We start from the raw sequence: 16,486 nt of genomic DNA on the forward strand, positions 1-16,486 counted from the left end.
TAACGTGGCCTAGTCCAGGGCGCCAGCTAGGAGCCTGCTATGCTCCTACTCCCCTGATTGAATTAGTCGCAGTTCCAACACGCAAGGCGAATTCCTATTTGCATAGCACATGCCACTCAATAACAGTTTCCCTCGACATTGATTGGCAAACGGGTTAGTGTTTTATGGAGTCCATGCTATGACGCGTACATATTTTACCATTTACTTGACTTATTTGATTCCCTCCTCGATAATGTGCCTTGTAAATTAGAAAACTTTATGGGAATGACAAATGTTTTGATTTGTTTAGTTGGCGCGACCTTTCAACATTGTTTTATAGCTGACGAATGCAATGTTAGATTGCATTTGCCTGCACGAGAAGGCTATAAGAGCAGTAGACCAAAAGATTTCTTAACTTAAGCTCAGAAGGGGAACAATAGAACTCAAAGCTCATACCTAAAACTGTTGAATGAGTTCTCCTGATACATTTAAATGCCAGCCAAATGCTAGGGTTAAAATAATACATTTTAATTGGCATGAGGACCGTGGAAACTAGCCAAAATATAGTTATAAGAAGCAACGCGGTAGCCATGGAAACTTAGAGTTCATTCACTCTTTTCTAAAGGGTGATCACAACAAGCAGATGATTACGATACAAGAGTTTCGTGCATGCTGCTGTCGCTTGCTTATATTGCAATTGTTCCTATAAACAAAAAATTAGTGAAAGTAACTATGGATATAGTAGCTTTACAGAATTAATTACCAACTAAAAGGAAATTATTATTTCTTATCTTTTACAGAAACTACTGAGCATTGATGGTATTTATTGTACTTTCAGGCAGAACTTTAGCCACTTTGCGGGGCTCCTTAATGGTAGTCAGTGGACACTGCATCTCGCTCCAGCCCACTGGCACCATAGGCACACGGGTTTTGCGAGCATCGCTGGCATAGGCCACCACCACACCGAGCTCTGTTTCGGCAGTGGTTAGGAGAAATGATTGTTCCATTTGATTGATGACACGAGCCAGTATCACATCGCCCGGCTTGAAGGACTTGTATATGTCGACACGATCCTTTTCCGTTTCCCGCACATCCTCCTTTCGCAGTAGACCGCGATAGCTGCTCTCCAGCAAGACGTTTCGCACACAGAAGATGGCACATTTGGCGAACTTTGGTGTTGTGACCAGCACGCGGGCTGTGACGACGTCCCCAGTAGCCGGAATGGTCAGGTGGAAGCCCGGCTTGTGGACGCTCACAACCTGACACTGTTAAATGGAAAATCGGTTGCTTCAATTCATTGGCAGAGAACATAACCGGCTAACTTACGTTTTCTCCAGATTCTTCAATGTTGACGACCCCCGACTTGGAGGCGTATATATAGCCGTTCTGTTCGTACGTGCCTATGCCCAACACCACATTGTCCTCTATGCGGCACAAGCGTTCTCCTGGTAAGCACACAATTGTATCTTCGTCGCCTTCTGAGCTCATTTTTCTAAACCGCAATTTGTTTCTGCAATAATATAAATAATGCGGCAGAATGTCACATGTGAGTGCAGGGCTTATCGATACTATCGATACACGTGCTGCTGTCGCTTTCCAGTACTTACGCTTGTTGCTTTTCCTCGTTGCCCAGCACACAAACTCTTGGCGTGTTTAGGTTGCCGGTGGTGCCGCCAATAATTTATATTTTCCGGTTTTAGTTGTAATAAACTCCGAATTTCAACATGAATTTTAACATGAGCTATCGTGAGGTTACCACCAAAAACCTGAAGCCAGCGGACTGGACCGAAGTTAATATAAATACAGGTAGTTTTGTGCCAGGTAAAGACTCGAGAAACAATAACAATTCATTTTCTGTTGCCCCACAGAAACATTAAACACTCTTCAAGACACGAAAACATTTGAGATATCTGGCGGACATTGCTACAAAAATACCAATGTGCAGTACCGAAATCGCTTTATATATTGGTGAGTTTCTGCACGAACAAGTCGGTGCAGGTCCTGAATTATAATTTAAAATGTTTGCTTGAAGGCGGACTAACAAGGAGGTGCTGGAGCTCGCTGAGATCAGCCTGGATATATCGCTTGTGAGAAACCACTTGCGTATGCGCTTCACCGACTCGGCTGTGCTCAATGTCTCGCTTACGGAGCACAGCCAATCATTGACGCTGCTGGTCGTCACTGTCAGCAGTGTCCATCGCTATGTGTTCCCACTGAAGGTGGTTGGCACAAGCGAAGCCGCTGCCGCCGGCCCAGACGATCTGCAGTCGCAATCGATCTTCTATGACGTGAACGAAAAGATCGACGATCCGAGAGCCTTCTATGTTACGGATGGACTGGGCACAATGCCCACTGTGGCTGCTTCGTTTATGTCGGAGCAAGCTCAAGTGGCATACTTTGCCGTGGCCTACCAGAACAAGTTGGTGCTGCACGTCATGAACTGTGTCACTGGCACCACTGTAACGCACGAGGTCAAGGAACCGCATCTGATGCCTCGCTTTCTTTCCAGCATCGCGGGTGCTCTAACGTAGGTTTTGCCTCCTTTTTTTTATGCCAACAACCCACTTAATGTTTACTTGTTCTGCTATTTTAGTCGGCGGGCTGAATCTGTGGATGCGCCCAATTCCATGGCGTTCAGTGAAATCGATGGCAAGACGTATCTACTGGTTGTTTATAGGAGCAACGAGCTGCGCCTTTGGTCATTGGACACTATGCAGACAGTCTCAACCATTAACTGCTGTGGCGAGCCTCAAAGCTTACCGTCAGCACAAGGACGTGAGTGTTATAGTTCTACATTATCGCTCCTTCCAGCTGCTAATTAGTTTTTGTTTTCTCAGCGCAAACAAATCAAATACGAAAAGTAGACGATGAAAACTTTTGTGTATTCCTCTCACACGACGATGGAGCGGATTTTGTTTGCGTGCAAGTCGGTAGGTTGGCAGATGAAAATCCCAAGGGCCTAGAGTTGATTCTAAAGCAGCATGTTGTGGCGCCGCAAATGGATCTGGCTGATTTCGATGTCACCCTCACACACATTTGGGCGCTGTGGAGCAATGCCGAAGGGGATTTCAATGTCTCGACAATATATTTTGGCTCAAATCAGGCTATCGAATGGGTTTCCTCGGTGCTGGAGCCGCCACCAGATCGTTATTGTCTCACCATGGAGCAGGGCATTGATCCGCGCGAAGCCTACTGCTCGTACATCTTCCATCCGGGTCGTTTCGATCGTACCGTGATTATCAAGGCCTTATATGTGAGTAGAACAATTTCAGAAATGCAGATAAGTCTTGATTGCTTTCCCTCCCAATAGATGTTCCGACGCGTCAATTTGCAGTTCGATGTTAGGCAGATGTCGATGACCGTGCTCAAGGAGCAGGTGTGCCAGGCCGTCGAGGATGAGATTCAAAACGAATTCAAAGAGTTTGTGGTCAGTGACGAGGAATATTTGGAAATTGCCAGTCGCCTGTGGGACCATTTCTATTCCTGCTGCGAGCAATACCACATCAAGTACTCGGAGCCCATTGGTTTGTCCATTTTGGGTCCCATGGATGCGGCATGCCTCATTAGGCGTCAGTCTTTTGCCCTGCTGCGTCCATGCGAACCGCTTGAGCATATTCTGCTCATTGGAGAGCAAACCAAGAATGTGGCAACAATTCTGTCTCCATTCTTTCGCAACGATCACACCATGTCGCAGGCATTCGCTGAACTAATAAGGATTATCACTCTGGTGGAAAAATCACTGCCAGAGGATGTCAAAATGGAATTTGATAAGAAACTCTATCAGCGCGAGACGCCCATTAATGTGGTGGCCAAACTTGTGTCCAGAAGCACCGAAGATGATGACATTTGCGCTACCCTGCCGCAGGACACGGTTGAGGACCTGAAGATACAGCTGCAGAATGTTACCAATCTGCAGGAAGCTGTCGATATGCTGCTGAATATTCTTTGTGTAATCGATCCGGAAACACCGCCGCCACAAGGTACTGCTTCACAGCTCAGCTTGATTGCCATATTGTTTTATCATGCGTTTTCCTTGTATAGATTATGGCAGATCCACGCGTTTCTTGCTGCCAACTGGCGCATTGCTTGGCAGCGAGTATGGAATATCCATTCTAGCCGAGACATTCAAACAAATGGCTTTGATACGGTAAGAAGGGAAAATGATATATAACTCCACCTTCCCTTCATTTAATTTGTGTATCCCCTTGCAGATTTTCCGTCTGTCGCGATCTGCTGATTTTGCTGTACATTATGACGGAACAGCACAGTAGTTTCTTGGTTACTGTCAATAACTATATGCAATCGTACTATACACTCGTTTGGATGGCCGTAACGCCCATTTCCTCGAATACACCAGCTGGATTGTAAGCCAAATCCTTTATCATTCAACAATTTGTAAACGTTATTATGTGCATTACAGTGAGGCTTCCATACAGCGCTTGAGTCGCGCACAGCTCTTCGATGGATATTCCCGACCGTATTCCAGCCACGTGCGTGGCTATGGCAATGATCAGACCACGCTGCTCTGTTTGTTCCTGCGTTCCAAGGGTCTGTTCAGTGCTCTGTCCAGGCTGCTGAAGGAGTCGGGCATGGAACTGGAGACAGAGCCAGCGACATTGAGACAAACGCTGCTGCAGCTGGTCACCTACACCAATCAGATGCTGTAAGTGGAAGCACTTGCTCTCGAAGCTATATATATATATATACTATATTTATGTGTCTGTCTGCCTTTCAGTTGGCCCGATTCTCCCAGCTATGTATTCCCAGAATGGCTCTTTGGCACATGCCATCAGATAATTGTGCAGGACTATGTGCGTCTGCTGGCCGTCTGGTGTAAAAAGAAAGCCGATTGTCGTGAGTAGAGTGTCGAGACTGATTGTCCCTTCAATGAGATTTTCTCTCTCTGTATTGCAGGTACCTTCATGCTGGCTGTCTCGCTGTTGGATTGCGGCGAGACACAAAAGGCATTGCTACTATTTCAGGATGTGGCTGAAAAGGTGCTCGATGATGCATTCCTCATCGAACATGTGCTGAAGAATACACCGCTGCACGGCCAGCTGAAAGAGGGACTCGAACTGGGCAATGATGATGGACCATCGGCGGAGCACAAGAAGCAGGCGTTGGTTCATTATTATCTAAAGGTCATACAGCTCTTTGAGCAGTATTCGGCCGTGGACTACATCATTCAGCTGGCCCTTAAGGCCATAAGTAAGCTGGCGGACCATGATCCACAGCTGCCCATGTTCCAGTCGATCGTTTTCAACAATCATATGCATTTGGGCCACTACGAGGAGGCGTATCACGCTCTAATCTACAATGCCGACATATCAAGGCGCAAGGATTGCCTGCGCCAATTGGTGGTAACGCTGTTCCAATGCAAGAGCCTGGACCTGCTCATGAAGCTCCCATACAGTGGCCTACAGAACGAGTTTGAGAACATTGTGGAGTCGCGTGCCCGCTCGTTGAGCATCGATCAGAATGAGGTCTATAACTTTTTGTATGCCTTTCACACGAGCAAGGGAAATATGCGCAAGGCCGCCACAGTCATGTACGAGCAGGCCATGCGCTTGCAGGTGAGCAGCAATGCACCCGAGGCACTAGAAAAGCGTTGCTCCTCGCTGCTGGTCTGTGTAAATTGCCTGAATTTGGTGGACAGTCGGTACAGATGGATAGCCAAGCCAATCATTGGCGACGAGCGAGTGCTGGCCATGGATGTGGATAATGAAGATGATTTGCCGCCAAACGATGATGAAGTGGTGGTCCTAGAGCTGGCCGACATACGTCGCGAACTGGTGTACGTTGAGGCATTGAAGGAGCTCTCCTACTATCGCAAGGACATAGCCGCCTATGAGCTGACAGGTGCCGAAGAGCTATCCTATCTTCTAACCAGCTACGGCCTATACACGGCTGCCCTGAAACTGTCACGCGGACACTCGTTCCCTGTGCAGCCAATATTTGAGAGCCTGGCCGCTGCCTGTGTGAGCTCCACCGAAGAGAAAGCCACCGATTCCTGGGCCTGGCTGCAGAACAACGATCTAGCAGGTGCATAAATCTGAAAAACTATGAAAATTCCATTGATTTAATCTCTCAGTATCCTCTTTCTAGATCTGCCACATCGTAATAACGCCGCAGATATGGCATGGTCCCTGCTGCAGAAGCTGATACTCGACAACGAGCGCAAGGACTCAACGCTCATACGCAAGGGCGTCGTTAACCGATTGCTCACGATGAACGCATTCGTGCCCAAGTGGCTGTACGACTCCTACAAGCTGAGCAATTCCCGCGAGCTGTTGCAGCTGTATGTCAAGCACAATCGTTTGCTGGAGGCCGCCGATATGGCCAGCGAGATGATCTGTGCCATGCTTGGCGCCGGCAGCGAATACTTTGATTTCCAGCAGTCGATCAATGTGACAACGCCGCAGCTAGCATTCCCCATCAACACGATTGATTTGCTGCTGCACGCCCTCAAGGTGAATGGCAAGGAGCAATCAGAATACGAAGTGGCTTGCGTGCAGCTGGAGGATGATGTGGCCAGATACATTGAGACAGTCAGCCGCACCACAGCGGATAAAATGAAAATGGCCATTTTGCGGAATCGCGAAGAGCGCCAGCAGCAGGCACTACTCCAGTAATTCAGTTTTATTCAGTTGGTAGGTTCATAAAATGTATAAGTTTTTCGAATTAAATGTGTTAAAATTCATCCATGAGCAGTTCGGACGTGAACTTTTTGTAGATGCTCATAAATTGGGCCACAAATGCCTCCAGGTGGAAGATGTGCTTGGCGCCGTTCTGCATTCGATGCTCGTATTCGGTGGCCAGCTCCAACGTCTTAGCCTTGATGGACATATCACAGTTGTTCACGAGATGCTCGACAAGACCGCGGAATATCAGATTGGGTGGCACGCCCTGTGTCAGCAGTTCGTACAGGCGATCGCGTATCTTTTCCAGTTTGGCGGGCGTCTGCTCGCTGATGATCTGTGAGGCAGTTTCGCGCAGAAAGACCTGCCAGTCCAGGTCGGGGATTTCCTGTTGCGCCGTAAACGGTGACTTGGCCACCTTGGCGGCCTCGAGCATGAGCAGAGCGCGCCTCAAATTGCGCTCCGATTTGTCCACCACCCGTTTGGCCAGCTCGACGGGCAGGACCAGGCCCTCGCGCTTGCAGGTGCTCTGCAGAATGGCCGTCATCTCCGCTTCAGACGGCGCAGCCACACGAATGCCCAGGCAACGAGATCGTATGGCTGGAATGATGCGAGATGTCGAATTGACAGACATTATGATGCGGCATGTGGCCACGTACTTCTCCATGGTGCGACGCAGAGCGTGCTGCGCATCCTTGGTCAGCTCATCGCCCTCCGAGATGACAATCACTTTGAACTCCCGCTGGCCATTGATCTCGATTTGGTGGGTCTGTGCCACCTGTTTGATCAGATCGATGACCACCGTCCGATCGTACATGCCCGCATCCGAAGGGTTCACCTCCAAGTGGTAGTTGCTGCTGACAGTCATTACCTCGACTTTGCGATTGGATGGCGTTGTAAAGGTCATTGTTTCGCTCCTCAGTCGCTCCACGCCGGCTCCATACATTTCCCGAAGCAGGCACATAATGCGCGTCTTCTTACCGGCGCCCGATGGCCCGTAGAACATAAGGTGAGGAAAATCGCTCTGCTTGCATAGGTTACGCAGGTTTTCGGCTTGTTCCTGTGATGGATTGAATGGAAACCAGCAATGGAATTTGCAGTTGTTTTTGTTTTAGTTGCATTTAAATGCTGGCAGCGATTTTTACCTTGTGGAAATCTAACTTTGTTAGTTCCCGAGGCCGGTATTTGTCCACCCAAAGTGACATTTTATTTATGCATGCGAAATTTATGAGAAATCTGAGAAAAACACCGAGTTTGATTTGTTTAATTGGCAAGCGCGCCTTTTTGCACAAACTCTAGAGCTGCGAGAAACATCGATGATATCGATGGCGGTTTCCTAGTTTCGATGTTTTATCATCTCTAACAATGTCGCACTCGGCACCAGCTAAATTGGTTCAAAGAATCTGTGAACTAAGTCTTTTGTTTAATTGTATCACAATACCAGTACAATTCTTCAACCATTAATTGGATGTTTGGTATACAATTTTAAAATTGAATACAATATCTGGCATAAAGAAATCCACAGCTAGAAATTTCATTTTGAACTTAGCTCAAAAGTCTGTGAACTAGTTGCAATTTGTCGATGTTGGAGAAAAAACATCGATGCTATCGATGTTTGTGCTGCTCTATAATAAATCAACACTACTTTGCTACCACATACACAAATTCTGCGGCGTTGTGAGAGAATTGCATTAATTTTAAGGCTTTGTTGATTGAATTCGAGATTCGAGACGAAGACGCATGGAGAACGGCGTGGAAAATGGCTCACTGGTCGATGGCGACCAAGTAGACGAGTCTGGCGAGAACCAGGTGGTAAGCAGCTCTGATGGTGAAGGCGATGGGGAGGGGGATGTTCAGCAGCCGCCGCCGCTGCCGCTGCTGCAAACAACAAATAATTGCGAGGGGGGTGGGGAACGTGATTTGTCGGCGTCGAATGCAGCCGTAGCAGACCCAGATCCTGAGCCAACAACGGCAGTAGATATTGCAGCAGCCCCCGCGACCATACTAGACGACAGTCTCTGTGAAAAGGATGTGGACAGTGATGTGCCGGACGACGACAACGACGATGAGGTGAGCACGCCCACACACAACCGAACCTGCTCGTGTTTGCTCACAGATACATTTATCAATTGCAGGCCAAGGAGAACTACGAAGGCTTCAATGGCACCGTCGGACGCAACGTCACGCTTCAAACTCTGATGGCCGCCAATGTGTTGCAGCCCGGCAAGGGTCTGATGACCATCGAGTACCTTGGCCAGAAATTTGTCGGCGACCTGCTCTCCGATGGAAAAATCAAATCGCAAGAGACTGAAACGATATTTCTCACGCCCAGTGCCTGGGCTATGCACTGCAAGCGCATCATCAATCCAGAGAAGAAGAGCGGCTGTGGCTGGGCATCGGTCAAGTACAAGAACAAGAAATTGGACTCGTACAAGAACACCTATCTGCGGAAGTGTGCGCTGCAAAAGGAGTCCACACCGGACGACGGTGATCCAGGTAAAGTGTTCCGCCCAGCCTGCTACCTGACGGGCAAACTATTATGATCCGTTTTCGTTGTAGATGCAGAGCGAAAGACTGACTCCCCGGAGATAATCGTGAAGAGAACCGTTTTCGCACACAACAGCATATCGAATCGGAATATGGTCCAGTGAGTAATTTCCATAACCATTGAAAGCCTATTTCTTATGGAAATTTACTCACAGCGATGCCAACATGCTCATTGAGTCCGTGCCGTTCACATCTGTGGGTAAACTGCAGCCCTTTTTGATCACCATCAATTCGTCGGCCTTGCTGTTGGCCGACTTTCACAGCCATTTGACGGTGCGCGAGGTCTGCGGCTACTTGGGCGGCACCTGGGACATGAACACACACAGTGAGTCCGGCTCGCGCTTCCACATCTCTACAGTCTAGAGTCCAGCTCTAACCGCGTCTGTAAACTTGACTCTTTTTACAGCTCTATCAATTACAAAGACATATCCTTGCCGCAACACGCGTTTCGATCGACAGCGAGCCGGCGAAGTGGAGCGCGACATACAGAAGATGATGATCCAGGATCAGCTGTTGCTGGTGGGATGGTATCACTCTCATCCCAAGTTCCAGGCGGAGCCCACACTGCGTGACTGCGACTCGCAGCTGGACTATCAGATACGAATGCGTGGTGCCAGCGATCTTACCTACACGCCCTGTGTATCCCTCATTCTTTGTAGGCTAAATAGTCGCCCAAACCTTAGACCTTTATGCTAAATTCTTGTATCTTTTTCTTGCAGCGCCCTATTATGATGAGAATCCCACTTTGGAGTCCGTGGTCAAATGCATTTGGATAGTGCCGCCCAACGAAAATAAGCAGGCCATGGAGTATGGTCGCCCAATGCTTATGCAGTACTCGGTACTGCCGGACAAGGAGATACCCGAGGAGGTGCGCACAGAGATACAGCTGTGCGTGGACTACTACTCTCAGTATCGCGGCGAAGTGGTCAAGTTCCGCAACATCTTCAACAACGATGTGACGTACAACGAGAAGCTGAAGAACACCTTGTACCCGAAATTCCCATCGAAGCAGAGCGACAAAGCGCTGTGGAATTGGATATGTGCTGTGCTGGACTGTGAGCAAGAGGATGATTTTATACCACCGAAGACCATTAAGATTATCGACAACGATGAGCTGGATGTGAAAATGGAGACACAGCCAAGTGCTGTGGCTGTGGCTGGGGCGCCCAATGAGTCCGCTGGCGATGTGAAGCTGTCATCGGCCAAGGAAGAGCCTCTCGCCGATAGTGTGTCCTCCATGGAGGAGAGTGCACGAAAAGCGGAGGAGGAATCATCTGCACAGGCCGAGCAGAAGGCGAGGGACCTCAAGGTGATGTCGCTGCAGGAGCAGCTGTGCATGCCATCCGGCCTGAACATGAATCCAGTGCGCATGCTGTCGCCTCTGGCGACACCTAATCCTACGAGCAGTCTACCCGCCGTTCTGCCAAATCTTGCGGCACCGTCAATGCCACCGTCGGCGGCCACCAGCCAGTTGCTTCCTCCACAGACGCCCGGTGGCAGCAGTGTGGGTGTTGCTGCTGCAATCCCTCCCTCAGTCGTTACCACATCAGCCCTGACATCTGCACTGACTGCCTCGCCGCGGGATAGCCCCATTACCATATCGAACTCTGCCAGTCCGGCCAAGTTCGAGGTGCCCGTGCGAGCCTCCCCATCGCCGGCCAAATCCGACACCTCGTCCCATACGTCCACGTCCCGCACTCGAAACTCTCCGGCGCCCAGTCCGGGCAAGTTCAGTGTCAGCGATATTGCCCGCAACAGCCCCAGCATCACGCCCAACAAGTACGAGGCAGCAGCAGCGGCGGCGGCCCTGGTGCCACCAGCAGCTGCCTGCCTGCCCACCGCCAACGATCTGATGGCCGCCAGTCTGGCCCAGCTGGCCGGACAGCTCCCGCCGAACTTCCTGCAGGCGGACCTGGCAGCCCTCTTCCAGCAGCAGCGCAAGGATTACGGCAACTCTTCGCTGAATCAATTGGCAGCAGCTGCAGCGAAGGTTGGAGGCTCCAAGCAGGGCAACAGCAATGCGGCATCCGCATCAGCGGCGGCAGCAGCGGCGGCGGCTCTGGGTGGCCTGAATGATCCCAATGTGGCTGCAGCAGTGGCCGCCTACTCGAACAGCTTCAATATGCCGCTGCCCACAGGCGCGGGAGGTGGTGGGGGCGGTAGCAGCAGCAGCAACAACAACAACAGCCACAGCAACAGCAACAGCAAATCCAAGTCTGAGAGGTCCTCGAAGTCGTCATCGTCGTCATCCTCCTCGAATTCGAGCTCCACCTCCAACTCGTACAAAACGAAGCTGATGAAGGAGCTGGACGAGCTGAAGAACGATCCGCTGAAGATGAGCGAACTCATCCGCTCGCCAGAGTACGCGGCGTTGCTCCTGCAGCAGGCAGAGGCACTGGGAGCCACCACACTGGGAACCCTGGGATTCGGCTCCGACTACAGCTATCTGACGGGAGCGGGACTGGGAGTGCCTTCGGCCAGTCAGCCGTCGAACTCGTCGTCTGGCAAGTCCTCCAAGTCGTCCCCATCGACATCCGCCTCCGCTTCGGCTGCAGCAGCTGCGGCTGCCCTTAATGCGGATTACAACAACTTGATACAGGCCTCGAAGTTGCTCGGTTACGACTCCTACATGCAGCAGAGTAAGCAGAGCAACGACCTCAATGCGTTCCTGCAGCAACAGATGGCTGGACTGGCCGCCGCTGCCATTCCTCCGCCTTCAGTCGCCAGCAGCAGCTCCAAGAAGCAGCAGCAGCAACACCAGCAGCAGCAGCAACAACTACAGCAGCAGCAGCAGCAGCAACAACATCAGCTACAGCAGCAGTCGGCCCAGGCGGACTACACGGCCCTGCTGCAGACCTACACGAAGCTGTTCGATCCCAACAATCAGTTTGCGGCGGCAATGGCCTCCAACAAGCACATGGCCGGTGCCCACAACGAACTCTCGGCGCTACTTAACGCTGGAGCAGGCGTCGTCGGAGGTGGTGGTGGCGGCGGCAGCTCAAAGCAGAAGCAAAAGGACATGGGCAACGACATGCTGAACCAACTGTTGCAGCTAGAGAAGCAGGACTCGGAGATCAAGGCGCTGTTGTATCGTCAAAATAAGGCTGCCGCCGACTTGGATGCTCTGTTTGCCACACCATCGGGTGCTGTGGTGGGCGGCGGCTCCTCGTCGAACTCAATGAAGGGTTCTGGCTCGTCGGGCGGTGCTGGCGGAACGGGTGTGCAATCGCCCTCATCCCTATCGAGTCCGGCTGCCTACTATAATGCGCTGGCCCAGGAGAAGATGCAGGACTATGCGGCCTTCTTCCAGCAGCAGCATGGCAAATATGGCATACCAGATCCGCTCTCGAAGACAACGCTGGCAGCCAACAATATGTTCATGTCGCCGTCGGCGCTGTTCAAGATCCAGCAGGAGTCCCTGTCGGCCATGATGATGAAGCCACCGAAATCGACCACACCATCGTCGGCGCGCACACGAGAGTCTTCAGCTTCACCAGCCCTGGAGCGACTCACGCCAACCAAGTCGGCCACGAGCGGTGGCGGTGGCGGTGGAGGCAGCAGCAACTCAAACTCTGGTAGCAAATACAACTTTAGTGCCGTGGATCTGGCCATATCGAGCGTGCCCTCAAACACACCGTCTCCGTCGCCGTCCGATGGCAGCAGTGGCTCCTCGCACCGACGGCCATCGCCGGACTTGAGCCGCCTGTACGGCGAGCTGGCGCCACCGGGCGGACTGCTCGGCAGCGGTGTGCCCAAGAAGCGCATGGAGTTTGCCTCGGTGGCCGATCTGGCCGCACCGCCGCCAGCCAAGATGCCCAAGAGCAGCATGGGCGATGACATCCTGAACCTGTCGCATGATTAGGATTAGGCTTCCTTGCCAGTAGCAGCAGAAGCAGCAGCAGCAGACGCAGTATTTCCCCCAGCAGTATCTATCCTCATACGTATCGTAACGTAGCACTCATAAGCATGTACCAGTGTCGGTCATTTTAATCGCCCCCATCCGCGTGGAAGTATCACATTATCCTTCGGGGATAAATCCTTAAATCCTAATTATATTTATTGACTTCTCCACAATATATCTCTATTAGTTGTAACCTTATTTAAGTCGATTTCTTTTTTAGGTGTAAAGAAACTCAGATAAACTTTCCTTTTATTGACATGCTTATAATCTGACCAATCAAAATATGATTTGATAAAGGTTCACCCATGATGCATCCCCATACCATTCCAGATATGCCGTGCATATTTGTCATCAGCCAGAATCATATGATCAGTCTCCTTTATCCCTGTATCCATCGTACATATATTTGTAGATTTCGCCAGTACTGCGAGTGAATCTCCCGCTTTTACTCACGAGCGCTGCATGTCCTTAAACGTTTAATTTAATGTACTCGTACTAATTTAGTCTTAATTACTGCATAAAAGTACTTTAAGTATTTTAAATATATACAGACAGAACACACAAACGAACCGAATCGAATCGAATCGAACCGCAACCGAACCGAACGGACATGAAAGACACATCAACTGTATTGTATTTGCCTACCGCATAACTATAACTTTGAATCTTTGCCGCAATAAATTACACGACTAGTTACTTAATACTTAAATGGTTTGCTAGTTACTAAAGTAAGCATTAGCATTGCTCTCTCACGCTGCTGCCAGCATTCGTCAAACTTTACAGGTTCCACAATTCGGAGAGAGAGTCAAGCTTTTCTGAAGGAACGATGTAGACATCATGGGGCCTAACTTATGGGGATTACTTTAGCTTTCTTTCAATTTAAAGAACTAGAAGCTGAAGGAAGTGTTGACATTTCTATTAACGGAATGCAGTTGGAATGAAAGTTTTGCTGTTGCTAATCATCTCGAAGACCCTTTATTACATTCCTTGCTTCCAATTTGATAGACTTCTAGCCCAAGTATTGGGTGTTGGAAAAACCAGAATATCAGCTATGCATGACTTTGGTTCAGTGCTTCGGTTTAGATATTGGCAAAATCAAAACAATCTCAATCTGATCGTCACGCATAAACATCTGGGGGGGACTCGTATGTGTTGTTGTTCGGTAGATTTTAGGGGACTGGCCTGGCCTTTTGCCGGCGACTAGTTTCTCCGGCAGGTATTCAAAACACTCGACATCTAGCAACTGGTAAACAAGTGGCCTGCCTAGACCGTTCGCATATAAATACAAGTCTCTGCTGATCGACGAAGTTCAGTTGATACTTCGGAACGCTTGAGGATATGTCGAAATATAAGGTAAAAGAGGGCTCAAATATTTCGTGGCTTATGAATCTTCATCCGATGGAGTTTGTGCCCAAAATAAAGATGTGCGCGATATGGCAAGAGTAAATGTTCTTGGTCAACAACTAGGAACGATGCAAACCATCTATATTTCTCTCCGCAAATATAAAAGATCATGTTGAAAGTTGTGCTTATCACTCTGTATACTTGAACAAGAATTTTATTCGGTTACACGTTTAATACATAGTGAAAATATGTAAATAATCGCATATGTGGCACGCGCCTGAAACTTGTGTCACAACCCATAATATTACTCTCCGGTTTCTGTTAAATAAACAAGTTTCCAACTAGATTTGTTGTTCAGCTTGTGCATTCCGGCAAGCGCCGGGCATAAACATGTGTAGAGTGTTCATATTTGTCATTACCATTTTAGTACCTGTCGGGCTTTGGCTCACATTTTTCCTCCGAGGATGAGCGGTATCCAAACTCACTGCCAGTGGGTCAGAACTCGCCTCAGGTTTGCCCTTACAAACTTTATGCCGAACAACTCTCTGGGAGCGCCTTCACGGCGCCTAGAACCGAAAACTTAAGAACCTGGCTGTATAGGAAACTGCCCTCGGCAGTGCATCAGCCATTTAAGCCATTCAAAGGAGCGACCTACTTGAAGCAAAACTGGGACGAGCAGCCACCAAACCCCAATCAGGTGAATATTTCTGGATATATTTCCATGCAACTGTGCTTGAATCTATATGTTTGCGTAGCTTCGCTGGAAACCTTTCGATTTGCCGCCTCAGCAGGGCAGAAAGACAACTTTTGTCGAGGGTTTGCATACGGTTTGTGGTGCTGGGGATGCCAGAGCTCGACATGGTCTAGCCATTCACATTTACTCATGCAACGAGTCCATGGATAGCTCGGCTTTCTACAACAGTGATGGTGATTTTCTGATCGGTAAGAGAAGGCTTCTCTCAGTTGAATACTATAATTTGTTCATACCTTATTCTCCATTCAAGTGCCTCAGCAGGGAGATCTGGATATAACCACGGAGTTGGGTCGCATGAAAGTGGCACCCAATGAGATTTGTGTGATTCCGCAGGGCATTCGATTCGCAGTCGCAGTGAATGGTGCCTCAAGAGGCTATATTCTGGAGGTGTACGATGGCCATTTCGTTTTGCCAGACCTAGGACCCATCGGTGCCAATGGTCTGGCAAATGCCAGGGACTTCGAAACGCCAGTGGCTTGGTTCAATGAACAACACATCGAAGGTGAGACCATCTACATGACTGGCCACTAAGGGCTCTTAAAGAACAAAATTCTGCAGACTTTCAGGTTATATCCAAATTCCAGGGCAGTCTCTTTGTTGCCCAGCAGAATCACAGTGTCTTCGATGTGGTTGCCTGGCATGGCAACTATGTGCCTTACAAATACGATCTATCCAAGTTTATGGTCATCAATTCGGTGAGCTTCGACCACTGCGATCCCAGCATCTTCACCGTGCTCACGTGTCCAAGTTTGAGGCCTGGCACGGCCATTGCGGACTTTGTCATCTTCCCACCAAGGTGGTCCGTTCAGGAGCACACATTCCGACCGCCCTACTATCACAGTAAGTACTTATTTAACACCAAAAAAATAGATATATTAATGGTGTTGTGTTAGGAAACTGCATGAGCGAATTCATGGGCTTGATTTTGGGCAAGTATGAGGCCAAAGAGGATGGCTTTGCAGCGGGTGGAGCCACTCTCCATTCGATTATGACACCACACGGACCGGATGTCAAATGCTTTGAGGGTGCCTCGAATGCCAAGCTTCAACCGGAACGTATCGCTGAGGGAACTCAGGTTTGTTAGGGGTTTAGGGGTAATTCAAACATACGAGATTTGATATACTTCTTCCAATCCCTTTCAGGCCTTTATGTTTGAGTCATCGCTGAGTTTGGCTGTGACAAAATGGGGAGAGGAAACCTGCCAGAAACTGGATGCTGCTTACTACGAATGCTGGCAGTCCTTGAAGGATAATTTTGAAATTAACAAAGCTCAAAAATAAACGAAAATTGTATACATTCTAATCATATGCCATTACGTATATG

The 16,486-nt window shown here is 49.3% G+C and overlaps 5 protein-coding genes across 6 annotated transcripts; 3 read left to right on the plus strand and 2 right to left on the minus strand.

Annotated features, from left to right (window-relative positions):
- Positions 1–461: 461 nt before the first annotated feature.
- On the minus strand, positions 462–1,538 carry LOC117581762 (exosome complex component CSL4). The gene is made up of 3 exons (XM_034269163.1): positions 1,306–1,538; positions 711–1,244; positions 462–654 (listed from the first exon to the last, which is right to left on the minus strand). The coding sequence occupies exons 1-2, from the start codon at positions 1,465–1,467 to the stop codon at positions 783–785; spliced, it is 624 nt and encodes a 207-aa protein (XP_034125054.1). The 5' UTR covers positions 1,468–1,538; the 3' UTR covers positions 462–654; positions 711–782.
- A 70-nt stretch (positions 1,539–1,608) lies between these two features.
- Positions 1,609–6,686, plus strand: LOC117581759 (nuclear pore complex protein Nup160 homolog). Its single transcript, XM_034269161.1, has 12 exons — positions 1,609–1,785; positions 1,848–1,947; positions 2,012–2,506; positions 2,573–2,754; positions 2,817–3,232; positions 3,290–3,959; positions 4,021–4,126; positions 4,191–4,343; positions 4,400–4,642; positions 4,715–4,833; positions 4,894–6,021; positions 6,085–6,686. Exons 1-12 carry the CDS (start codon positions 1,704–1,706, stop codon positions 6,609–6,611), a joined length of 4,221 nt encoding a protein of 1,406 aa, XP_034125052.1. The 5' UTR covers positions 1,609–1,703; the 3' UTR covers positions 6,612–6,686.
- On the minus strand, positions 6,632–7,923 carry LOC117581761 (replication factor C subunit 3). The gene is made up of 2 exons (XM_034269162.1): positions 7,763–7,923; positions 6,632–7,677 (listed from the first exon to the last, which is right to left on the minus strand). The coding sequence occupies exons 1-2, from the start codon at positions 7,820–7,822 to the stop codon at positions 6,670–6,672; spliced, it is 1,068 nt and encodes a 355-aa protein (XP_034125053.1). The 5' UTR covers positions 7,823–7,923; the 3' UTR covers positions 6,632–6,669.
- Positions 7,924–8,235: 312 nt separating this feature from the next.
- Positions 8,236–13,768, plus strand: LOC117581909 (MPN domain-containing protein CG4751). 2 transcript variants are annotated; one of them, XM_034269378.1, is made up of 7 exons: positions 8,236–8,687; positions 8,753–9,113; positions 9,177–9,264; positions 9,320–9,489; positions 9,571–9,819; positions 9,884–12,159; positions 12,709–13,768. In XM_034269378.1, the coding sequence occupies exons 1-7, from the start codon at positions 8,358–8,360 to the stop codon at positions 13,024–13,026; spliced, it is 3,792 nt and encodes a 1,263-aa protein (XP_034125269.1). In that variant the 5' UTR covers positions 8,236–8,357; the 3' UTR covers positions 13,027–13,768. The 2 variants fall into 2 exon arrangements, with proteins under 2 accessions (XP_034125269.1, XP_034125268.1); XM_034269377.1 differs by having other exon boundaries at positions 8,237–8,687; positions 9,884–13,768.
- A 541-nt stretch (positions 13,769–14,309) lies between these two features.
- Positions 14,310–16,470, plus strand: LOC117582066 (homogentisate 1,2-dioxygenase). The gene is made up of 7 exons (XM_034269622.1): positions 14,310–14,418; positions 14,837–15,106; positions 15,165–15,351; positions 15,414–15,665; positions 15,722–16,003; positions 16,057–16,238; positions 16,306–16,470. The coding sequence occupies exons 1-7, from the start codon at positions 14,404–14,406 to the stop codon at positions 16,441–16,443; spliced, it is 1,326 nt and encodes a 441-aa protein (XP_034125513.1). The 5' UTR covers positions 14,310–14,403; the 3' UTR covers positions 16,444–16,470.
- The last annotated feature ends 16 nt before the right edge of the window (positions 16,471–16,486 follow it).

Source organism: Drosophila guanche, unplaced genomic scaffold, assembly GCF_900245975.1.
Source record: "Drosophila guanche unplaced genomic scaffold, DGUA_6, whole genome shotgun sequence".
NCBI classification, from domain to species: domain Eukaryota; kingdom Metazoa; phylum Arthropoda; class Insecta; order Diptera; family Drosophilidae; genus Drosophila; species Drosophila guanche.